At 44.4% G+C, this 26432-nt stretch overlaps 1 protein-coding gene across 2 annotated transcripts in view; it reads right to left on the bottom strand.

Moving 5' to 3' along the window:
• The window catches only part of WDR35 (WD repeat domain 35), a 1418193-nt gene that overhangs the window by 522701 nt on the left and 869060 nt on the right, over positions 1-26432 (bottom strand). For both annotated transcript variants that reach the window (XM_069605912.1, XM_069605913.1), the window contains 2 exons: positions 1274-1354; positions 1007-1143 (listed from right to left, as the gene is read on the bottom strand). In XM_069605912.1, the coding sequence (XP_069462013.1) occupies positions 1007-1143; positions 1274-1354 (218 nt within the window). The remainder of the gene's footprint in view (positions 1-1006; positions 1144-1273; positions 1355-26432) is intronic.

The raw sequence follows: 26432 nt of genomic DNA, 5'->3' as shown, positions 1-26432 counted from the left end.
CTCACAAAATACAGTGATCTGGGTGTCTGGTCGAGACCAACATGATTACATAAAACATAGGGCACGCGAATAGCCAGACTGAAGTAACCTTTTACAAGATGGGAAAACTAGTTTTACAGAGAAGTGTATGGAGGACTAGATATTTGGGACAGGCACATTTGCATTCAGATCGCTGTGGGTAATCCATAGTTGGCTTGTCTGAGGAATACATATTATCATCACTTAATTCCACTCTTGATTCCAGCTTTCTCTTTTCATCCAATTCCTGTGTACCTTTGTCCTCTAGTTCCTCTGGGATAGGCAGAGTCACTGAGCTGAGACTACTTTATGTCTTCTCTACATTTTATCTAGTCTTTTGTTTGGTCACTCGTTATATGCCCTGGCTGGGTGACAAGTCCCCTCCAGAGGATCATGTCAAAGATAAGCCCCGACTGTGAGGAGTGATGGGGGTGTTTTCAAGAACAGGCAGGCCAAGGCTGGTCGATGGTCAGGTGGGAATGCATAGTGCAAGGTCCCATTCCATCTAGCAGAGAGGTGGGACTTTGAAACTCTTAAGCCCCTTACATCAAAGGCTCACACCGTACTGACTCGTTCAATGTGTCACTATTATCTCATTCACTCCTTTTCCCCTCTCTCTCTGCTCTTAATGCTCCATCTCATGTACATGGTGCTCTCAGGGACTAGGTCAACACATCCCTCTTCCTAAACACTAAAGGCCTACAACCTCTAATCTGTCTGGTCGCTACCGGGAAAATGTATACACTCAGGAACTACAAAACATGAAGACCTGTGGAAAAAGGAAGCTTGTTTACTGTAAACATTTAAAGTGACTCCCATTTATCATCCCAACCCGTGCAATACATAGAAAGCCATTCATCATGTTCCTTAATTACAACTAGTAACCTCCAAGGGGGATTACAATTTAGCAAAAAGTTATGTCACGCTTGCAGGACCATTTACACATACATTTAACATACTGTTTAATTGGGATGAGTTATATATTTACCAAAGTCTTGGGTGAGGGTTGTCTTCTATGAACTGAGAAGCATCTTCAATTCCAACCTTCTCAATGAGAGCCCGACTGTCTCGTAGTGATCGGATTTCAAAGTTCATCAGAAAGTCTTTGTTGGGATGTTCTGGGTCCTAGAAATGAACCACCAAATTCATTGGTATACATACAAAAAATAATAACGCAAGGTCTAAGACTGCCGAATCATGAGATGTAGGAATGGATTTTCTCAGCATTTCTCAGCATTTACAAAAATCGATTTACCTTTAATATTTCATCCAAAAGGACAGATTTGATTTCTAAATCTTCAAAGTTACAAATGTATCCAGAAGTTTGAATGGGTTCCTGCAAACATACATAAAACAGTTAGAGCACAATGAAAAGAAGCAGGAATGCAAATAAGCACAAAATACATGATTTGTAAATCACACATTTTTAGAATCAACTACATGTGCGGTCATTGCATTTAAAACTGCACTACTGTAAGTACAATAGCGGCTTATTAATATCAAGAGTCCTTCCACAGTCCTACTCAATGTTTCATGGAATATCACTAATCAATCATAAAAGCTAAATTTGCAAGAACCTTTGGAAGTCACAACAAGATGACATGTTATGTGTGAGTTATAAAGGCTTTGCTCTGGATGATCAGCAACGTCAATACTCTCCAAAGTCTGTTCCATCTCCTCAGATAAAACATTACATGTGGGAAATGCACAATGAACGTAACATGCAGGCATACAAATTACTGTGAGCAATAATTATTTTTTTTAAAACAAAGAAGCAGGTATACAGATTATTGTGCAAATAAAATGATGGCCTGCAACACCACATGGAAGCTCTATACTTTAATTGTGGCAACATCCATCATCCACCTATTCATTCAAATTGATTCTCTAATGCATGATTGACCACAGCCCAGCCTGCAACAGGCAAATCATTGTAAACTGGTAGAGCTTATGGTGAGACTCATGCTGTGGTTTTAATTTTGCATGGTGACCGATACAATTCTTCTTCCAAATAATGTTTCTGCAAGCAATCTGTCCACTTATATGGCCTTGGGCTGGACCTCACCTCTTTTCACTCGGCCTACAGTGCACAGCCTACATGTGCTTTTCCGGCTTCCAATTACCACAGGATAAAGGATGCACAGAGTGTTTCTCCACATTAATCAAGACGTGGATGCTGACCAAATGAATGGGTGAATGGAATATCAATGAACATACAGGGCCATCAAATGGCACTGCTAGCTATTTGGTCTAGACCCATGCTAATCAAACAAACCTGTTTCTTTGATTTTGAATCGGATACTGCACACAGCTTTCATGTGAGCACATTGAGCATTAAACATCCACCACTAAGTGAACAATTTCAGATGAGGATGCAGAAAACCAGAGACACCTTTTTATGAATCCCAACCCTTACATCCTCACGTTGGACATCTAAAAGCTCACAATAGATTGACATGTGTTGCATCTTAGAACATTAACTGTCTGTGGTAGAACTAATGGTAAGATGCATGGTGTTATTTTACACTGTTTGTTCATGCCTCATAATACACTGACAATCCAAATTCCCATTCAAACTATTTACCCCTCATTTACTTCCCACTCACACTGTCATTGACACCAAACATATCACACTCCTTTCCCCCTTCAAAAAACGGATTTGGGTTGGACCCGTCCGCTTCCCTTTTTGTCAGCCTACATTATATGTGACCACCACAAAAATACAGAGACGTCAGTGATGGACCACTATCCCTACAATAATATGTCTACTTGGTTATTTCATGAAGAATACTGTCAGAGGCTGTGTTACTAAAAAGCAAAAGTGACTTTAAACAATGACACATCATTAAGTTGGTGTTACTTCTACTTGCATCAAGACACACTTGAAACGTGGGCATGCAGACTTCGCAGAAGCACCTTATTAGACGAGGGAAACTATTGGCTCATCATTGGTGCGCTAGTACTTCTAATGTAATGTGTGGGTCCCCCATGTGTGTGGAGGAAAGCTCTGTCAATTGAGAAGTTAAATCATATGTAATAAATTAAATACATTTGTGGTCAAGTTCCACCATGGACCACAAATCAGCAGACAAGCAGAGAATCTTTGACATTCAAAATACTGCCCACTGCACTGTGGACCAGAGAAAAGATAGAGAGAGCACAGTGAGTCTGGTCTATGAGAAAAGTGGTAGATGTGCCAAAGCTACAGTACGAGAAGCATAGGGGAAGCTGTGGAAAATCCCAGATGGCCAACTGGGAGATGCCAAGAAGCAGATGTCAGAAGCAGACCACACACGCAACATCAGTTATGTAGTGGGGCTGATGTCCAAACAATGGTGAGAGAGAACAGCAGCAGTTTAGCTATAGGTGGAGAGCATTATACAGGGACAGTACGTCGAAGGTGGAGAGACAAGGGGCCATGCAAAACAAGCCAGCGTGATTTGTGGACACCTGCAGGTACTGAGGAGCAAACACAGATGAGAGGCCCGCAAGACTATCACCAGTAGCTATCTTCAGAATGTGGAGGAAGAAAGAAACACTGATGGCTGAAACTGGGAGGAAAAGTAACTTGAGCACAGTGGATTAGTAAATGAGAGCAGAAATGGTGTATCCTGGAATGTGGAGGAGAAATACCCTCTGAAAAAGTGAACAAGAGAAACAGCTGAATCCAGAACCAGGAGAAAATGTTCCTGAAGCTCAGGGGCAAAGTGAATGAAAAAGGGATTTATGTATGCTGGAACTTGGAGATAAGCTCCAGAGACTGGAGAAAAAGCATACAAGAGTAAAAGGAGAAACACCATTCCTAGAGGGCACTGAGATAGTGAACAAGATAAAAGCTGCGGACTGGTGAACAGGGTAACAACGCAGTTTCTAGAGAACATTGAGAAGGATCAAGAGTGCAAGTTGGGACTTGGCCATTCAAGAAGGTGACCCATAAGAATGCAGGAACATGCAGCAGGTGTATGCTGGAACCTGACACCAAAGAACTTTACATATCCAATAACTTCATACATAAGTGCACATTGGGTATTGAAGTCCTTTGACATTCAAGAAAATGATAACTGTGAGAAAACGTACAAGCTGGGACATGAAGTCAAAGTACCTCAGACAAACAAGACATTTCTAACTAACAGAAAGGCGGCATAATGGAAGCTGAAATCAAGGTCCCCAGAGAAAGCTGAGCAGTGTGATGAAGTCAGATTGGATGAGTCATCTATAGAGGTTAGTGGGACCCTTAGGGCTGGGGATGTCAACAGGTGATGTGATCTTCTACCCAGAGGAGGTGTGCCTTCCAGAGTCTCTCCCAACTTCCCAAAATCGTGTGTCTTCTAGGAAAAGAGAAGATGATGCCAGGACTGTAAGCCTGTCACTACACTGTTCCAGACAGCCATATGCGAAGTGAGCACACACTGTCACATCCACTCCAGATATTCAGATAGCAGTTGGCTGGACCTCACCCCCTATAAAGACTGAAGCTCCTCTATTCCAGCTCTCTCCTGCAACACAGGAGAGGAGCAGGTACCATCCTAAATTGTGTAGACCAGAGGACGAGCCAACAGAAAACGGATGCTTAAGATATTCCCGAAAGCATCAACATCGACAGCTAAACCAAGATAGTATGTCCCATTACACCTGGTCAAGCCGGCATGGTTCCAAAGAAGAACACAATTTTGGAGGGCTGTCCTTCAAATGTTCCTCTTTTAGAGAGGAGTCATTGCTCTCCACCCTCATCTTTGCTGTCTTGTACTGCTGTGGGAATCTATCTGAAGATAAGGAATCTGTGTGAAGATGCCCTCTAGTAGAAGAACAAATTACTCATCAGAATAATGTTAATTCTGTTGGATGGCTATTCCCACAGGTTCCTGCTGCGGGAGATCTGGGATGACAGGGAAGAGGCACCTATTCCCATTTCACAAACAGCTACCCGATTACAAGAGCATATGAACGTTTTTTAAATCTAGTCTATACTCACATGGAAAAAACTCAAGCCCAACAAACGCCTGCCTATGGCAAGAAAGTAAACTTAAGAACTTTTTCAATAGGACAAAAGGTATTAGTCCTCTTGCCTATCTCTGAAAATAAACTTGTCTCAAAGTGGCATGGGCCATATGTGGTACTAGAGCAAACAAGGACATGTACCTAATAAATAGCCCAACGTAATAAGAAGCAAAAGATCCACCTTTACCATGTCATGTACATGTCTTGAAGGAGTGGAAAGAAAATCCTTCCGCTGCCTCCACTTCGATATTGTCTTGTCTAATACCGGAGGAGATAGACAACTCAGAGCTTATTCCCCAGGAACTACTTAGACAGATGCAAGAAGACTTAAACGATCTGGTCATGGCATTCCCGATGTATTCTGCGAAAAACCAGGGAGAGTATATGGTACTTATTATATCAGAACTCCAAAGGGAAAAGTGGTTCACTTAAAACCCTACAGACTCCCAGAAACCTGAAAACTAAGAGTGGTAGAGGAAGTTAAAAAAAATACTCAAGGGAAACATTATTAAACCTTCTTCCAGCCCATGGTCCTCCCCTAGTGTATTGGTAACAAAACCAGATAATTCTTGGAGGTTTTGCATGGACTTCAGGCAGGTTAACGCCATCTCTGCCATCAATGCCTATCCCATGCCACGCATCGATGAGTTAATAGATCAACTCGGAAGTGCTGTCTTTCTATCGACCATAGACTTGACCAAGGGATATTGGCAGATCCCCGTACATGGACCTGATAAAGAAAAGATGGCTTTCTCGACTCCCCTGGGACTATTAGAGTTTAAGGTCCTCCCTTTTGGCCTGCATGGGGCTCCAGCCACTTTCCACCGGATATTACAGCCCTATTCCGATTTCTGGCTATTATTGACGACAGTCATTTACAGTAAGACCTGGGAAGACTATCTTTTCCATCGGTATACCATCATGAGAACCCTCAAGAGAAGCCGGCTCAACTGCCAATCCATCCAAATGTAAGCTGGCCCAAACAGCTGTGAAATACCTCAGCTTATTTGTAGGGAATGGCAGTGTCCAACCCCAATGAGAAAAGTGAAAATGCTCCTAGATACCCCCACACCTAAAGCTAAGAGAGACCTCAGGGCGTTCCTAGGATTGATTGGTTATTACCGTAGGTTCATCCGTAATTTCTCAGATAAAACAGCTAGTTTAACCGATAAATTTAAGAATGCTGAACCCCAGAAGATTCATTGGACTGATGAGGGTGATATATGCTACACCAACTTAAAACAAAACTTATGCCAAAACCCAATCCAAAAAGGCAGTAGATTTTTCAAAGGAGTTTGTGTTACCAACTGATGCCTCTCTCACAGGGTTAGGAGCAGTCCTATCACAAATTTGTGATGGATTAGTATACCCTATCCTATTCACTAGTTGAACTCTTCCCTCGTGACACAAACTACTCTGTATTGGAGTTTGAGGCCCTTGCCATCAAATGGGAAACATACTACCGACTCACCTTTAGTATGGATAAGCCAACAAAAGAACTCTAACCCTCTAGTCATTCTATGGTTCTTAGACCTGCAACCCTACTGTTTCACTGTGGAACACCGAAAAGGCAAAGACCAAGGGAACGTAGATTTCCTTTCTCGGTTTCCCTGTATAACAGATGCGGCTACATCGCATAGGGGAAGGGTGAATGAGACACCTGAAGGTGTCTCACCCACTAGTCCCAGCGGATCTCTCTCTCAGGTGGCCAGGGCACAGCCATTGAATTTGGATCCAGACCCTGGGGGTGGACCAGTGCGGGAGGATCACCTGCGTGAGGGGTCATTGGGGATTGGGACACCGGATGGCGAGTTGCGGTATCCCTCTCTTCCTTGCAACACTTTTACCCCATCCTACAAGGTAGGATATGTGGGAACATTGCCGCCGGCCCCCTTTTCATTCTCCAGCACTTTCACACAGACAGCCCGCTCTGGGAGAAAACAGACTCACACCCGAGCAGTGTACCAGACATGTCCCGCACTATGGTCAGGCGAAGTCAGGCAATTACTGACAATCACTCACACCTGACTTCGATTAAACTTCCACACACGGATAAAAAGTGGAGCACAAGAACACACTCTGAGTGAGGCAAAGCACACGAAGGAACAGCAGTTTCGAGTCGTCAGCTGAACGATGGGAGAAAGATGGCAAACCCAGAAGAGTTCGTAAGAAGGGAAATACCCTTGACCTTTTCAGCAAGAGGTCATTAATTTCAAGAAACCTTCAAGGCAGAACGCTTAAGGCCAGGAAACCAGACTGAAGAACCCTGCATTGTGTGTTGGAGATACTGAGGGCCCTCCCGCATAACTAACCAAGGTTGTGAGGAGCAAGAGCAGCCGCCATGGTTTCATCCGTGGCTCCAAGAACAAAGAAGCGCCACAGAGATCAACACAGCCTGGAAGTTGGGGAGACCGATGCAAGACCGGTCTCTGTTGAAGTCAAGGTTGCAACCGTCAACATTGTATAACCAGCGCTGGAAGGAACACTGTTGAACGCATGTGATGAAAGACGTGAATAAAACTAAACTGCTGATGAATGTTTCAATTTAAGAAGGCAAGATACAATACCGTTGTCCGAGTGGTCCGGCACCGTGAATGTGCTCAATTGAAGATCTCTGTAAGGTATCCCACCAAGAGAAAATGAAAGTAGAAGATTGATGAAAACTATTGTGTGAAATGAATCGAAGCAGTCCTGCAACGGTTTAAGGAAAACCCATTGCACATTCGAAAGTCTTCAGTTTTGGTAAAAACAGCATCCAAGCCCAAACGAGGGAGGTCCATGGTCCGAGCCCGAACGAGTGAGACCAAATGTAAACATTGAGGATCTGAGCCCAAACGAGGGAGATCTGTGGTCCGAGCCTGAACGAGTGAGACCAAATGTAAACATTGAGGATCTGAGCCCAAACGAGGGAGATCTGTGGTCCGAGCCTGAACAAGGGAGACCAAGCGTGAACATTGTGCTAAAAGGAGGTCTTAGACTGAAGAGGGAGACTTACGATGAACATTGAGAACGAGAACCTGTGCATGTGAAAATCCTGATAGGAATGGAACTTTGAAATTTAGTTTGTTACAACAGATCATCTGCAGTAACAGACCATTATTGGAAAAGAGGCTTTGGCCGAAGGCCTTGATGTCTGTGCTTTTAACTGTGTCCTTGTGGCCGAGAAGCCACAATGTGCACGAAGCTCGAACGTGCCACCTGTGCTGAAAACGTGGGGAAGGGAAGCCAATTGCTCAACCGTCCCGACATATTATTTCTTGAACACTTTTCTTTTTGATTATACCATTGTCCCACATCCTAGGCCCTTTTATTTGACAAGACTTGACTAGGACTGGGTTATTATTTCTGATGGTTGTAGCTTGCTGCCATCCTTAGATTTCTGTTTAGAAAGGTGTTTAACCAACCCATTTGAAGTTCAATAAACACCCTTGAACTGTGATAACTTGTGCCTGTATTCACTGTTTAATATCATGCCTTCCTATCTAACCATCTGAAATGTTTGAAAACGGATAAACTTGTTGAGGTATCGTACATCTAAGATGGGTTGCCATCCTCCTGTTTTTCAGTGGATAAGAAAGTAGCAAGAGTAAACTCCCAGGTCCCTTTGGGAACAAGGGACCTTCTGTAGGGCCTTTTTTGACAGCATTTTGTACTTCCTTTTGAAGTGCAGATAGATGTTTTTCTGACCTGCCGGAGGAAGGTGTGGTAGAATAAAAATATTTTTTTTTAAATCGTATTTTTATTAGTATTTTCATTTTACAGAAACCTCAAAATTAAACAACGGAAAAAAATCCTCTGCCACCCAACACCCCAAACCTCCTTCTCACCTAATCTCCCACCCAGCCACCCACTCCTGGACAGCTACCTTCCATGTGCACACTATTTGACAATCCAGATGGTATTGTTAAGTGACTTCAATTCAGCAATCCCACTAAGTCAGTGCCTCGTCTGGGACGCCCAAGGGAAGCCCTTATTTATATATTTTTATGAAAAGTTATACTCTGGATGATAAACCCTTATATAACGCCCCTCTCTTTGAATCCCCCTGACCTCACTGAGCCAAGAAGTAGGTTTGTTTTGCAATTTAAAAGATTTATTGGAAAAATTAATATATATATATATATATATATATATATATATATATATATATATATATATATATATATATATATTACACTTTTATAATAAATTAATATTTGATATCACACTTAAGAATATGACATTGATCGACACTGGGTGATGTTACACTGGCACACTGATTTAATTACTTAAGAGTTAGTATAGGGAGGAAAAGGTAACTGAGAATGCTTTTATGGTTTCAAGGAAAAACAATGATGGAAAGAACGCAGTACAGAAATAACTGGTAGGGTTTCACAAGAGATAATATGTTCACTTTTCCCCTGGTGGCAATTCACCCCCCCCCCTATGTAATAGAAGATGGAAAGGAGAGCACACAGTTCTCAGGAATACAATCAAATGTAGTTCAGTTCCCCCCTAGCAAGCTTAGATCACAGGGATGATTTTAAAACACAGGCAAAATACTTTAAATGTGGTTTGCAAGGAAGTGAAATTTTAATTCCCTATAGGAGATTCATGGAGGGTGATAGCTACTAAATATTATTTCAGGTCAGCACTTTCAATGATTCAGGGATGGTTATCAGGTTGAAAACGGAATTCAATAACGGAAGCAAAAATCAGATATTTTTACACGCGGTTGAAATGAAGCAAAATGTCAATTCGCGGCAATTCTTCCGAATGCGTCGGTTTTAGGCTTACTGGAAAGATTAGAATCCTGGCTTTCAAACGAAAGTTAAATCTCGTTCCTAGCACCTACGATTCAAAAGATACGGACAAATATGTGAAGGTAGTTTTTCGAAATTAAAGTAAACTTCAGAATGACAAAATGACACTTTTACAGCTTTGAAATGAACACACGATTCCTAGGATGCAGTTCTGGACAGGTTCAAATGTTTTGAATCAGATTATTTTAAACTAAGAGATTAGTTCTGGCACAGTTCTAGCTGAGTACTCGCACTATAAATTTGAAATAGGCCGTCAAGGTCTGATCAAGTTTGGACTGGACTCCTGGCGGGTGATTCTGAAGTCACAGCTGGCAGTTCTGGCAAAAGTTCTTGGCACTGCAGAGTGGTCTGGTCTCTGGTTCTGGGGATGGTCCTTCTGGATATTGTCTGGTCTGGCAAAATGCGTCACAAGAAAGTGGAAAGTGAATGTCTCTACCTGGGTTTTGGTGTTCCTTTTATGTCTTTAGAAAATGGGTGTGTGCGTGGCATAACTAAGCCTGCCCCTCACAACTTATCATTGGCCAAGCTCTCCTCTCTACCTTGATTGGGGGAAGGAAATGGAGTGTCATCGTGATGAGGTAGTTTATGGGTCAGAGGATCCACTCCTGGTCAATTTGCACACAAATCTATTCTTGATCCAAATACATATTTATCTACGTACAATTTTTCTAATATTATATGTCCAGTTAACATATTTTCTGTAGCACCAAACCATCCGATCCCTGTCTTTGTAAGATGTCGTGTCCACTTATGACAGAATTCTGCCCTTTTCATCAAGAACACAACCTCTAAACCTTTCCAGAATTTACACAAACATGCACAAGGAATATGGGCATCAGATGATAAAGTGTCAGATTTTTAACATACATACATTTGGAGTAACAACCTATTTTCCGCTACTATCCCCCAGAATATACTACAGAGTCCTAACACCTCTTAAAATGTGCACAGAAAAATCACAAGAATAATGATATTAATTATATAATTTTGACAAGTCCGTACTATGAATTATCCATCTTTTTAAAATTATGCTCTGGCCCAGAGGGGTGTGAATTCCCAAAGCACATGGTGGAATTTCTGGTTTGTCCACTTCCTCCAACTCAAGTTGCTCACAGAGGCACTGCCCCTCCCAGTTTCTCTCAAGAGGAAGCCATTTACGACCCCCCTGAATTACCATTTGCCTGAGCCAAGGCTCATTGTTCAGTTTCCTGCAGCCAGGCCTGGGAATGCAGTGGCTGAGCAAGTTTCAACTCCTGTCGGGGGTAGTTGCCGGGCAGAATTCAATCTCTTTAAGCCAGGCTTCAGCTAAATGTCACTTTTGTTCCCAGTTTTTCTTCATTCAAATCAAACTTACAATTTTTACACATGCAGCTAGAATGCTGATTCTAAGTTCAAAACTATGACATTTAACAGTTGCAAACTAAGTGACACTCAACAGTAGGTCACTCATTTATTTTAAACATTTAGATTTTAGTGACTTTCAGTCCAATTTAACTTAAGCTGCTGACATCCACAGCTCGGCCAGTTTCATTATGAACATTATTTTAGGCTCTTCCTTTTCCCAGATTTTGTACGCACACAAGACTTCATTCTGCCAAATGTCTGCTGGTGTTCAGTGAGATTTTTGAATATCTTGCAATGTTTAAAATAGGCATTTTTAGCTTGCATTTCAGAGAAACAAAGGTGATTTCAAAGCGCTTTTTGAGCTAACAGGCACTGCTGTTTTTCCTTTGGCACCACGTTTCACTCATGGCGCTTCTAGCCCACCACGCTTGCACTGGTGGGTGGCAGGTTAGGCGACCATTTTGGTGTGGGCAAAAACTGCACAGTTTTCCTGGATTCTGGCGCAATGTGGGCTTTTTCAGCCATCTTGGATTTTCTGAGCCCACAGCCCCAAATGTTGCAGCATAATAATTCGCACACTGGTCAAAACCCCTGACAGTATGAGCTTATTTAATTAAAGTCCAAGATCGGTAACCTTTGCGGACACCAATTCTCAAGAAAGTCTTTATGCAGAAAGTCCAAAACAAACTCCCAATCCTTTTTGAAGTTCTTCTGTTACCCTTGCACAACGTAAGTGACCCACTCTAGAGAGACATAACGCCAAATGTGTGTTAACCATTCTTGTTCCGATGGAACCTCGCATTGCTTCCATATTTGCGCTATAAGTGAAACTGCGGTCACCGAGAATATCATCTAAGCTGTTCTTTTGTTTCTTTTCAGTTAATATCTCCAAAACATCCCCTAAACCCAGTATCGACTCACCTATGCCTCTTCGTATCTGAAGGTCAAATATCTCATATATAGCTTTGTTCACTTTTCCCCAGAAGGGTTTAATTTTCTGGCACTCCCACCAAATATTGTACCCAAGTTTCTTTTTCTTTGCATGCCCGCCAACATTCATCTGAAAATGTTTTATAGAACTTGAGCAGCTTCTCGGGGGTTAGGTGCCATTGAACCATCACTTTTACCCATATATCCCATATTTGAATTGTCTGCATCAATTTTGGGATTCCATTCCAAACCTCCAATCACTGAATCTCTAACAGTGCGATACCAATGTCCTTCTCCCACAATTTCTCATAGCTCCACTGTGTTCATCTCAAGTTCTCTCTTAGTATCCTATACAGTGCCCCCACTTGTTACGCTCACCTGATATCCCTGCGCTCTGAACCCTCACTGACCGCCTTTCGGAAAACCCTGAAAACGACCCTGTTCATCTAACAATTACATGGCCTAGCCCTCATAATTGTATTGTATGATGTATTATGTGATATATCTGATCACAGGTCACTGCCTTACTGTAACCCAAGGCACAACCTGCTCACATTGTAACTAAGTCTTCCTGCAAGTAACAGTGCCACAATGCCCCTGGGCTGCCTGCGCGCTATATAAATTTAATAAATAAATAATTCGGGATGATGTCTTCTATGGCAGGTGGGCCTTGTTATGATGTCAGGCGTGCTCTCTGTCGTGCTTTCTGCGCAGGGGCGCGTAGTTTCTGCGGGTTGAAGCGACCGAGTTAACTTCACTGATGCCAACCCATTCAAGTGTCTTTAAAGAGGTAAGTTCGATTATAGTAGTCTTTGAGGGACTTTGCTTTCTTGCGGGCTATTAATGTCTTTACCTGATCGTTTCCCCCTTAGGTACGCGGATGTTCGCTGGGTGCGCTGCTTGGGTTCGGCTCCTGCCGGGATTTATGGACGCGGAGCGTATGAAGAAAGGTAGGTTCAGCCGAAGTGCGGCGCGCTAATGTCTTTTTGGGCTAACCTGTATTCTTTATTCCTTTTCAGGTTACGATGGTCTTTCTGGGCGTGCGGTGTTTTCCGGAGCAGAACCGGCCAAGATATGCCCAGCCAGGTGAGGAGATTTTGGTTACTGCTGAGCTTGCTGTGAGTTACCTGTTTAACGTTGTCCCTTTTTCTCTCCTCCCCAGGTGCTTCGTTCCGGTACGAGCGAGATGTCCTGAAGATGCTGCCAACGGGATGGAAGACCGCGAGCAGCTGGGATCGAAGGATGGAAGACTGCAGGTAAGCTGGAACTGCTAATAATGTTCTTTTGTCTCCTCTGCATTCCGCGATTCCAGGAACGCCGGGTGCTGGTCTCTGAACAGGGTGAGCGTTACGCTGCTGGCTGCAGAATAACACGAAGCACGTTCTTTAGCTTGGGTGTGGTTTATATAGCCTACCCTGTAAAGTAGTCCAGGTAAAGTAGTCCGGGCTACCACACCCTAAAACACTGCACCGCACAGTCTGGTTCTTAGGGACTAGACTGTGTCAGTGCCTCCATGTTGGCTGTAGGCCTCCATATGAAAAGTAGTCTCCAAGTCCCATTCCAAATATGAGCCTGGCGCCTTTGCGCCAGGACTGACTCCAGGAGAGTCTCCGGTGACAATGCAAGGCCCTTGGGGCCCCAGATGAACCCCGAGCCCTAACCCTACCTGGCATGTGACCATACCAGTGGGGTTCTGGGTCACGGGTCGTGACACCACCATATGCCTGTCTCCCGTATTAGTAGTGATTAGCTAATTCTAGTTTATTTAACCAGCATCGTTCCAGATACGCCTTTTGCACTTCGGGATCAGGACAGTGCAAAGTATATAGCGCCGAGTAATACTCAGTAAAGGCATCTATTGTGCGATTAGAGGAAGAGCAGACTTTCCCTTGCCCTGATACAATAATACGAATGATTCTAGCTTCATCCTTCATTCGTACCTGACGTGCTAACAGGGAATCGGCCTTGTTAGCTTTAATATAGTAACGTTGCCTTAAATATAAGAGGGCCCTCTCTGCATCCCTTGTTTGTAATAAACCTAATTGGCCTCAAAGGTACCTGTAATCTTTCCGAATTCGTACCCCTTGATTTGTTACCATTTTCTTCATACCAAATTTTATTTGCACCTCCAGCTCCTGTTGGGCTGCTCGTAATACTTTCTCTCTTTGAGCTTTTTTGCAGTAAGTTCACCCCTTATGGTCGCTTTTAACACGTCCCAAACCCACTTATCAGGGGTGTTGTGGGCCCCATTTAGTTAAAAGTAATGTTTAATCTTTTCCCAAATCTCTTTTCTCATTACCTGAGCTTTGATTATATGCTCCATGAATTTTCATCCCCATATCCCTGACTCCTCTTTCCCATGTGTGATTATTAATTTCAATGTTGCATGATCGGATAAAGCTATCAGGCCAGTTTCCATCTGTTGTATTCGGCCCACCAATGATACCGAACCCACACATAATCATAATCTATCCTTGAGAATGTCTGATGTACTGATGAATAGAATGTATACCCCTTGTCCCCACTCTGAGTTTCTTTCCAAACTTCTACTAATGATATATCAGCCCTAGACATTTTCAGTTTTTTGTGATGGGGTCATTATAATACCTAAATTACCTTACTCCTACCCATCCAAGGATCCCACGCCATGTTAAAATCCCCTGTAAGAATGATTTGTCCCTCTGCAGACCGTTCCAGTTTGCCTATTACTCATTGTAAAAACACATCTTGCCCTAAATTTGGAGCATACATCATGCAACGCATTCTGCCCAACTGTATTCTTACAAATAAGTATCTACCCTCTATCTTTTTCAATATAGACTGACCTACCCAACTTTTGAAAACTATTAAAACCCCTCCTTTCTTTCCCTTATCATTGGATGGAACAATGTGTGAGTACCCACGCAATTTAAGCTTATTTGCTTCTCCCCTTGACACATGTGTCTCCTGAACTGAAACGCCACTATATCAGATTGCTCCCTCTTCAAGAACGACTCAATTTTACATCTTTTGACCGAGGAGTTCAGGCCCCTAATATTCAAGGACAGAACTTGTAAAGTGTTAATTCCCCCCATCTGAACATTAGTACTCCATTCTTACTCTTGGTAGCGGACAACCCCCTTCAAATCCTCCCCCAGACCTAAATCCCCTAACCCTCTGAAACTTCCCCCGCCCCAAAATAATAACCCCAAGCCCTTTCTACCCTCCCCAATTTATACCCCGTCCCAAGATTATCTCCATTCATGCCCAACCTATTCCCCTTCCTGACACGCATTACGCAGTGGAGGTTGTGCCCACCTATACCCCACACCTCTGGATTCCAAGCACTGAACACAACATCCCCCTTCTCCCCACTACCTACTTGCTTACAATTCTTGTCTCCACCTTCCCATACTTAAATAATTATGACACATGATACCATATTTTCACTTTTACCCTCTCTGCGACCGTGGATATATGTAGTTCGTCAACTGTTCCTTGGAATTTGTCTCACAATGTCTTGTCACAAGCTGGTTTAGTCCATTCCCATCTTCTGAATCACCATTTTTCTTGGACTCTTTGAGGTTCCTTCTAGTGATGGCCCTCTTCTTCTTCCATCTCCAGTATCTGCATAGCTTCCTCACACGAAGTTACCCTATGTTGTTGTCCTTCCCATTTAAAAAAAAGTCCAGAAGGCAATGTCCATCTCTAATGGACCTAGCTTTTTATCAAGACTTGTACAACCAAACCCATTAATATTCATTTCAACAAAGTTGCTTGAGCCAGATCTTGGAATAATTGGATTTCTGATCCGTTTACCTTAATGGGAGTTGGTTTTCTCGCTGCTATATTGCCTCTTTCTGTCCATACCTTTGGATTGCGGCAATTACATCACAGGGCCTTGCGCCTGGATCTTTACGCTTCGGGCCCACTCAGTGAATTCGATCAATAGGGACATCCTCACCTGTGTCCAAATCTAACAGATCATGAACACCTGTTGAATTGTTAATTTTAGATCCTGGTCCTTGATCGTTTCCGATAGTAGTTTCACCAGAATGTTGGATCTCCTTGAACTACTTTGTAGATCTTCAATTTGTAGTTCAATGTTTTGCGTCGCCGATGCTAACTGATCAGTCAAGAGATCTATTTTACGTGTATCTTCTGATATTTCTTGGATAGCCATCTCGTTTCTATACACTCAGTTCTTATAAGGGCAAGTTGTGCTTGAAGCGTTTTTGTAATTTGATCTTTAAAGTCATTGAAACATTGTTTCATTATTTCAGTAGGTGAGTCTTGCTCTGGTGTTTTCAATGTTGATAATGGGCCTGGTTGTTGGGACTTTAACAGGCTTTCATCTATATGCGCCTCTTAACCCTCTTTGCACCATAGTTTGGGGATAGCCCCTTCCTGTTGTTTTTTCTTTTGAGGCTTATGGTTAGGGGCCCCCTCCATTGGTTCGTTTGGCCTGTTCCTGGACATTGCAAAGAAGATCTGTCACCGCTAATTAGTTCGCTGGGGGCAAAGTCTTTTCCCTTTTGCCAATTTAGATAGTACTTGTTGTTCGTCTCTCTACTTGCTGGACGCTCGACACTTCCCAAACTTGCCCCACATACAGGAAAATGGTTTCCAGGTCCTATGAAGTCCTGCCCCGTGATAATTCTAGGATATTTCGGTCACTGAGTTCCCGTGCATATTGATCCATATCTATAACAAATCCACCAGTAGATTAATGGGAACTACCTCTTGTGTGAAAAGTCTAGGATATAAATAAGTAGACCAACCTGGTAATCAAATGCACATTGTTATGGAGACTCTGATTGCAGGGCTTGACTACCTTATCTACGGTTTCCAACCTCTTAGCGTAAAGGTCTTTGACAATATCCCTCCAAACTGCTCTCAGGTAGTGCTGGGCTCCTTCATGCTGTCGTTAGAAAGCCTTAAGTACAGGAATAATCCTCTAACGTCGAACAATGTTGGTTGCCTCCTCACTGTATGCCGTTGTTATCAAGTATTTTACAGTACCCGGCGTGTAGCGCGGGAAACAGCACTCCCTCATAGGGGTGTCGCACGTGTGTGCTGCTTCAAACCCTTTGCTAATATTGCTCTTCAAGTGATCATGGCCTCCGTCCCCTCATTGTTAAAAGAGGTGCACCTCAAACTGCATCCGAAAGCATATGAACCTACATCCACTGACCGCTCAGCCTCAAAGGTGAAATCACCAATTATAGGCTATCATCCCAGTAACTCTTTGCCAGTGGGTCCTGCCTTAATAATTGCCCATATCATGTGGCCATGGGCTTTTCACGGGTCAAAGACCTCAATATCGCTAATGCAGGTTGACAACCAGCTATTCTATCACATTCACAGGAGCCTTGTCTTCTCACGATGCAGGGGCGCTCCTCTGCACCGGAACGATTCAATGTCCAAAGCCCGTTTCTTGATAGACCCTCCGGTCACGCCCGTTCCTTCCACTACTTGGGCTCCGCCATTCGCTGCTGTGCCAGTTATCCACTTAGCTGAGGCTAGGTTGAGTTATCTTGTATACACTACAGCGATCCATTACTGTAGGCTCGGGTCAATGCCACACCCTGTTGACTCGTTGTGTATAACGCAATCAACTGCAACCTCGACAAAGCCAAATGTTGCTCTTAAAATGATCCTCCTCGGTCACTGGGCTATTTCCTAGTCGCTATGATATTCATTGGCTACATAGGGAGGCCCCTACATCTCTTTTTCTGAGGTGGCCAGGAGGAGCTCCCTCTTCATCCTGTCCAAGTTACGACAGCCATCTTGGAATCCTTAGGAGATCTTTTGATGAACTAACGTGTGTCCCTGTGCTAGTATGGAAATCACACATGTGATGCAATTCTATGCCACCGATGTTGAAAGAGAGATAGTCGCCCTCCCACTGGTGTGTGGGACGGAGAGGGCATACCGGCACCCTTTCAGGACCGGCAGACTACAACTGTGCCTGCCGGCACTGTTGTGCATGGCAGGCCTGACCTACAAGGCGCAACAGCTTCGGTAAGTACAGTTGCCATGGAAGCACCAGCACCGTTACAAACGGTGCTGGTGCTTCCGAGTCCCCATTCCCATGGAGTCCTATGGGACTGCATTGGGAATGGGGCCTAACAGTTTCTGCCGCCTGATACCCCGGACCTCTGGGACTTGTAATGTCCCAGTGGTACCAGAGGCAGCAGAAAGGGTAGCACCGGCGGGTTACCGCCAGATTTGTAATGACCCTCATTGTTGTTATAGCATTCCCAGTGATCTTGTAGTTTCCGTGTCTGTCTTGATCACCTGCAAACTGTTGTCAACCTTTTTTCCTAAAGAGGTCCTTCGTGTCAAACGGCATGTCGGCTACTTTAGCCTGGACATTGGGTTGAAAGTTAGTAGCTTTTAACCACCCTGGCAAAAGAGAACTGCGTAACCCCATGTTTGCAATGTCGATGGCCACAGAGATAGTGTGGTCAGAAGTGGATTCTCTTTCTGTAAACAATGCAAAGGCTTCCTGCTTTTTATGATCACAAAGGAAGTCCAGGATGGGGCCAATTTTAAACCAGCTAGCTAATGAATTGGCTGCTTTAAATGGTGGCTGTAGCTGTAGAGATCACTTGTTCGCCAAAAGTATCAAGCGGTCTGCTTTCCGGAGGGATAGCACAAGGTGCGGAAGCAATAGCATTTTTTTTTCTTATGGCTGCAGAGATTACAGGGTCTGGGCTTGGTCCGTAAACATTTGTGGGCATTTTCAGGCACACTTTACATTTTGTCAAAGAAGAAACTGCTTACGCCCTCGGTAATGTTCTTACTGATGGATGTCCCTCCCACAGAGTCCTCATCTAGGATATCCTATCCACAGCGCAGTTGTTCTCTGGAACTTTTTACGCTGCCAGAGGACGCAGCTCCACAGCAGCTCCGTCCGATGCCTCTACATGTGCTGTGGCAAACATGAGGTTGGGTGACAGTATATATAGAGTTAGTGCACACCGTGACCTCAATTCCACTAGCACTGTGACGGTGAGGGCCTGTGAAACAATGGTGTACCTGCTATCCGCCAAAAGGGGCAGGTAGAGAAGGGCAATGAGGAATCTGTGGGAAGAACATCCATCTGAAAGAATAGTGAGGGGTCAGAAATGAAAGTCAAACACAAAGTTGTCATGTTTTTGGTTATAGACTTTTATTCGGCTTAAATGGGTTTGGAAAATGCCTCCCTATTCTAAAGAGGAGTTTCCCAACCTAAAAACCATGGATCCGTCGCAGTCAGGACTTTTCAAATCTTATAGTTTCACTTTATACTCAAGTAGCATATACCTTTCTTGTTGGCTTGGTAGATCTACCTGACAAACAACCTCTGTATTACTTTACTTTCCGTAATTTCAAAGTTCAAAATCTTCTGCCCTTTTGATTCACAAACAATCTTCTTGTCATTTCACTTTCTGTAATTTCGTAATGTTCTTATTCTCTTTGGCGCAGAAGCCAATATGCCCCGAGGTCCCAGCTCTGCTTTGGCAGCCTCACCAGCTCTCTATAGCATTTTCAGGCTTGCTTGCATTTATGCGTTGTAACCTCGCTGTTTGCTTACCACACTGTATGGCTCTGAAGTCTCTCCAGGCTCGGCTCCTGCGCTCTGGCTTCTCTTCAGCTACCGCTAAAGACAACGCTGCTTCTCTACGCTGCTGGATGTCCAGGGATCCTCTTGCGGTTCCTGCCATCTCCACCGCATGCCTCGCTGGCAGCACGTTTCTTTCCTTCTCCACCGGCGAGCTCCTTCGCTCTACCAAAACCAGCTCAAGCCTCCAGCTTCTGCACACTGACTCATGCCTCCAGCTTCTGCACACCGGCTCGTGCCTCCATCCTCCATCCACCTTCCCTGGAGAAGTCATGTCTTCTTCTGTGCTCATTCTCAAGGTCTGACTCACCTTTTTAAAGGTCCGCGCACAGGTGCCTGTATCAATTCCTTCATCCTCCTGATCTCAGTACTTAGGTGGTTGTGGGAATTGAAGTCCACTGATATTAACTGAGGATTTAGTTGGTTGTGGGAATTGCAGTCCATTGATGGTTTCGGATGTGTAATATTTGGAGGGTCTTTTCCAAAGATTCCACATGGAAGATCAGTTCTACCTGGAGAACTAGCATGGCAATAGGCCACTAGGTTATTGGGCAACACAGGGTCTCCATCATGGGAAAGTGGAGGATAACTCGACTTATCCAATGAAGCCATGACATCTCCCTGGTGGCTATCTCCTCCCATGTGATCCTCCCTCATATAGACGCCCCCAGGGTCAGGATCAGGTAGCAGCTGCTATCCCTTGGCCACATGGGAGGAAGCTACCGCGGGGAAATCTGTGATGACTCCACTGGAGTCATCACAGAACATTAGCGAGAGGTAAGTAATTTGTTCTTCTAATGAATTCCTTCCTCCCACGGGACTTCTAAAGCAATACGAAAATCTGGAGGAGGGAAGAGACCAAGGACATCACAAGTTTGGGGGAAAAACACCCTAAGATAACTAGAGTCTTGGCCTGAAAGGTAATACAAATAGAAATGCTTAACAAACGTGTGCAGAGACACCAATGCTGCGCCCTGGCAGATGTCAAGAACAGGGCCACCCCTCTGCATGGCAGAAGTGGCCACTACACCTCTAGTAGAATGGGCTCTCAGATCTGCAGGCACATCCTTCCCAAACAGATCATAGCATTTTGAGATGCAGAGAATGATACACCTTGACAGGGTCTGTTTAGTCACAACAATGCCAGCACCAGCACTAGCGTGACCAACAAAATGATGGTCAGCTTTCCTAGCCTCCCTTGTCCAAGAGAAGTAGTAGCTGACGGCCCGCACCGGATCCAGCTGTTGGCATCCTTCCTCTGCCTTAGAAGGATGAGGCGGAGGAATAAACGCAGGAAGAAGGATCTTTTCATAGAGATGAAAATCCGAGACCACTTTTGGAAGAAAGGAGGGCCTCACTCTCAAAGTCACCTTCTCTTTGGTTAAAACCAAATAGGGAGGTTTACCAGACAACGCCTGGAGCTCACTCATCCTTCTCGCTGAAGTGAGGTCAACCAGGAAAATCACCTTAAAGATGAGCAATCCATTAGAACAAGAATAAAGGGGTTCAAACAGAGCTCCAATAAGGAATGAAAAAACTGGCATGGAGGAAACTGGTTACACAAACCCGGCAAGAACTGCATGACTGTGGGGATTGTAAAGAACGTGGGACCACTTGAAAAATCAAATAGCATTGAGAAATCTGTTTACAGTGCCAATCTGCAGGCTTGCTTGGACCAAGGACAGCAAAACATCTAAAACATGGGATAACGGACAGGACAGAGGGTTCAGATCTCTATCCCGGCCCCAAGCTGAACATTTACGCCACCTGCAGGCATAGACATTGTGGCGGGTCTCCGAGCTGAAAGAAGCACACCAAGAACGTAATTCGATAAGTCCCACTCCTTGTATCTCAGCCTCTTAGTAGCAAAGCTTCAGGCTGCTGAGGTTCGGTGAAGCACCCACCCCTCCAACTGGGGCAATTCGACTCTCCTCGGAAGGTGCCAAGGAGGGCAGATGGACATGTCCAGCAACTCCAGATAACATGTCCTCTGGAAATTTCGGAGCAATCACGATTAACATGGTTCCGAACTGGGCCTGGCATGGAATCAGCGGGAATGCATAAAGGATGTTGAACGCCCATTCAGCCGTCAGCAAGCCCCCCCCCCCAGAGTTATCAGACAATGAAATTCCCTGGAGCAGAACTCACACTTCCTGGTCACACTTTTCACACTGAGCAAAGAGGTACACTTGAGGTGTTCCCCAAAAGGAGACGATCTCCTCCAGAGCTGCCTGGCAGAGCTCCCATTAGTGGGAGGCCGAAGTATGTCTGCTCAAGGCATCCACTGTGACATTCTCTCTTCTGGCCAGATGGGCTGCCATCAGAGAATGCCATTGTCCAGAGCCCAGATTCATGGTCGCATTGCTTCTCTGCACAGAGGCAAGGACCGCACACCTCCTTGCTTGTTGAAGTAGTACATGACCACTGTGTTGTCCATCAGGATATGCGCAATCATGCGTTTCACACAGAGGCGAGGAAGGTGACCAGGGTCAACCTGATCACCTCAATGTCAGTTGATGTGTTCTTGAGACTCCACGGAGGACCACAGATCAGACAGGTGAGCAACCCAACCAGTCAGAGATGCATCCGTGACACCATTACCTGGGGCCAAGGTTGACGAAACACTGTGCCTCTCAGCAAGATGTCTTGCATACCCCACCACGCTAGATACTAAACAACCTGGTCCAAGACCTGTAAAAGGTCCGACATGTGGCCCAAAACTACAACCATTGGCAACAGAGAAGTCACTGAAACAATTGCATGCAAAGCTGCAGGTACCACTAGGATGCAGGTTCGCCATGAGGCCCAGAAAGGCTGCGGCAGGGACTTGTTCCTGGGATTGGAGGACATGGACCATCCGAAAGATGTTTGCCACTCGGTCCTCAGTTGGAATGCTCTATCCAGACGAGTGTCCAAGACTGGGATGATGAAAATTGAGACTTTTTGAAGTTCAGGGAAAAGCCCAAGCTGTGAAATAGAGTGCATGCAAGAAATAGATGCTCAACAATAGATGTGGGGAGCAAGCTTGGACGAGTCAGTCGTCCAGGAAGGCAAAGACATGAATGCCCTCCCTCCTGAGACAAGCCACCACCACTTCTAACAGCTTGGTGAAAACCCTGGGAGCTGAAAAAAGGTCGAATAGCAGGACTCTGAACTGTTAGTGGAGTTGGCTTACCATGAATATTAGATACGTCCTGCGTATCCAAAGAATTGGTACGTGGAAGTAGGCATTCTGAAGGTCCAGTGATACCAACCAGTCCTGCACATCGAGGGCTTGCAGGTTCTGGGCTAGTGAATTTGAATTGACTTGTCCTTGTGTAGGAACAAATTCAACAACTTTAGATCCAGAATGGGACGCAAGATCCAGTATTTCTTCATTAAAAGAAAATAGGTGGAGTACCAACCCTTGCATCATTCTAAGTGCAGTACCAGTTCTATTGAGCTCCTTAAGAGATGCAGAAGGACCTCCCCCAAGCGGATGAGATATGGAGGCAAGGTGCCGGTGTAAGGGTCGTGGTCCAGAGGACACTGCACAAAGGGGAGACTGTAACCCTGTCGAAGGACCTGTAAGGCTCAAGCATCAGACAGGGTCATGACCCATTCCTTGCTGAGCAGGGAATGTCCCCCCCCTCACAGGGGAACCGTAGCAGAAAACCTCACAGAGGTTTGGTCTCTCAAGGTGCGGAGAGGGCGGTGGCTGCAGCCGGTCCTCCTATGGTGGCACCTCCACCTCTGCCTCTACCCCTTGGGAGGTTCCTGCCCTACAGTCTTCCTGGGGACACCTGGTCCAACCCAATGGGGCATAGGAGCCTGAGGCATGAAAACCCTGGCCTCTTGCCAAAGATGCAGAGAACTGCTGCATGGCTATGACCCTTGTCCAGGATGCGCATTAATTCAAACTGAATGTTCGGCCTAGATCGGGCTGAGAGCCCCAGGGTATCGGCCACCTTGGCATCAGCCTCTGAAAGGATGCCTGAGGCTTACCGTGGGTAGGAGCTGGAGAAATATCCAGCTATGGGGAGTTTTCTAGGCCTCTGGCCTCTTGGAGGTCTGAGGCTAGCCATTGGACGTCCTCACTATCTTCCTAATTTTGAATTTTTACATTTTGAAGCATTTTTTAACCATGACTGGGAAGAATTAACCTCATCTAGGTGCAGGTGATATCGAATGTATGAAGGCATGCTTGAAACTGCAGCACGTACACAGAGAATGCAGTATAGTCTATAAAATCATTAAAAAGAAAAGCTTGGAATACTTTACGAAACAGCATCAGGGAATCCTTAGTTTTTAGCTCTAATGGAAGGCTATTCCAAAGCTTGGGACCATGAACTGAAAACCGTCCGTCACCCTGTGACACACAGCTGGAAGGAGGTACCACCAATACAAAAGTATTGCCGGAGCGTAACGTGTAACGTGCGCCGAGGCTGATATCTTGTCAGTTTATTAGCCAGGTATGAAGGTGTCAGGTTATGGCATTTATAGATGGAGCAGAGATATGGGCAGACTTTGGTACTTTATAAATCAGTTTCACTAAGGCGTTGTGCGCCCTTTGAAGGTGGGACAGTTGTTTACCAGGGATTCCAGCTAACATACTTTTACCATAATCCAGCTTTCAGTTGATTTGGGCCCCTTTAACACTAGCATGGTCTTCAGAAGGAAGGTATGGCAAAGCAAGTCTAAGGAGCTGCAGGAAATAGAAAACTGACTATACTTGTTATCCTACCTGAGCCTCACTTCCAACACTGACCTGCCATATGCAGCCTTCATGTTTTTATTTTAGGGGCAAATTTCAAAGTAGAACCCATAAAGGAGTGGGCAGATGCTTCTCGACATCTGACAGGAGATGTTTCGGGCCAAACAATGCCACCTCAGTTTTACCAGGATTAAGCTGAAGCCTGTTCAACACCATCCAACTTCCCACATTATCCAAGCAATGCCCGACTTTGCAAAATGAGTCTCTGAAGTCCTCCAGCTTCAGGAAGATCTGAGTGTCATTCGCGCAAGATTGAAACCCAACCCCATATCTTCTCAAGATACCCATTAATGGTTTCAGGTATATGTCAAAATGAAGGGGTCAGAGGGACGATCCCTGCAGGACCCCACACTTTTGGGGAAGAGAGTCCAATAAAAAAGTCATCCAATATAACCTGCTGCCGGTGCTCTGATAGAAACAAATCAAACCATTTCAAGACATGATTAGAGACTTTTCCAATCCTCTTTAAGTGATCTAAAATGATACTATGTTCAATTGTATCAAATGCCGCAGATAAATCGAGCATTATTAACAGGAACATCTCCCCTTGTCAGCGGCCCAGAGAAGATCCTCACAGACCGCCATTAATGCAGTGTCCATGCCGAATCCTGGTTGGAGCCCAGATTGATTAGGGTCAAACAAGAAAAGCTTCTGTACATGGTCCTGGAGCAGAGCTGAAACAACTTTCTCCAGGACTGTACCAGGTCATGGCAGTCCAGCCACTGGAAGTTAATGCTGAAGATCATTTGGATCCAAGATTGATTTTTTCAGCAGTGGAAGAGTTTTTTAGCCTGGCTGGCACTACCTCTTGCGATAATAAGGTGTTAACAAACTGCACCATAAACGGGGTGATCTCTGGGGCAAACATTGGGCTGCACATGCCGATAAGTCAAATAACAGGTCACAAGGAGGTTTGAGAGATTAGATTAATTTTAAAATGAGATCCCCAGGCATGAAATTAAAATCAAATTGGTCTTCCGTGTGTTTATTTGTGCCCTCTTCAATCCCAGGTTAACACTTAGACCCGGATACCAAATCTTGGTTCTGGGCTATTGAACTATTTTGTACGATTTATTCCTGAATAACTAATTTTTTGAGAGAAAAACATATTAAACCAGTTGGCTTGAGCAACTGAAGGTTCTATGGCCGAGGAGGTGTTCTCAGGATGGATAAAATTAGCGAGAACAGAAAAAAGTTATCTTGGTCTATTGTTAGCCAACCTGATTTCGTTGTGCAGAAAGTTTGACTTGGCTTTGAAAATAAACTCCTTATATTTTATCAATTATTTTTTAGTCACTTTTTTAAAGCCCTGTATTTTACTCTTAGTGTATCCAAATTGTGAGAGACCACGGTTTGGATTTAGGTTTCACCTAAATAGCCTGATAAAATAATCTGATCAAGTAATGGGCAGTGTATCAATCATGCTAATTCCTATACTGCGGACCAATATAGGGTCAAGACAATGACCTTGTGAGTGAGGTGGGGTCAGTACGAGAGGCTTCAAGCTATTGCTATGACTTATGTCATTCAGCCATATGTTAAAGTGCCCAATAGAGACCAACTCAGTGTTTAATACCTGTAGTGGATAAATATACATTCAGTTTTTCTAAAAAAATGAAAGATTAGCGGGGCCAGCGGGTCTATAACCCAATAATATGTTATAGGACATTGAAGGGGAGAACAAAATTATCATGTGACCCACCTGTGACAGATCATCCTAGCTAAATTGGTCCAAGTGAGAGATTTTAAGCTGGATCTGTACATAGCAGCTATATCACCACCCATTTTTATGGGGCGAATAATATGTTGCATTAGATAGCCTTCAGGCAGTTATATGTGGAACATAGCATGAGACGTATCAGTGAACCAAGACTCAGTGATGAAACATACATCAAACCTATGTTCATCTATAAAAACATGAATTTCAGCAGCATGGAGGACTGCGGATCTTGCATTGACTAATGCACGCTTTCAGTGTAGAATTCCTCCGGGAAGGCCC

Source organism: Ambystoma mexicanum, chromosome 4p (assembly GCF_040938575.1).
Source record: "Ambystoma mexicanum isolate Mex_15411 chromosome 4p, UKY_AmexF1_1, whole genome shotgun sequence".
In the NCBI taxonomy this organism is placed as follows: domain Eukaryota; kingdom Metazoa; phylum Chordata; class Amphibia; order Caudata; family Ambystomatidae; genus Ambystoma; species Ambystoma mexicanum.
The sequence above is the reverse complement of the archived record's forward strand: the minus strand, read 5'-3'. Positions and strand labels throughout refer to the sequence as shown.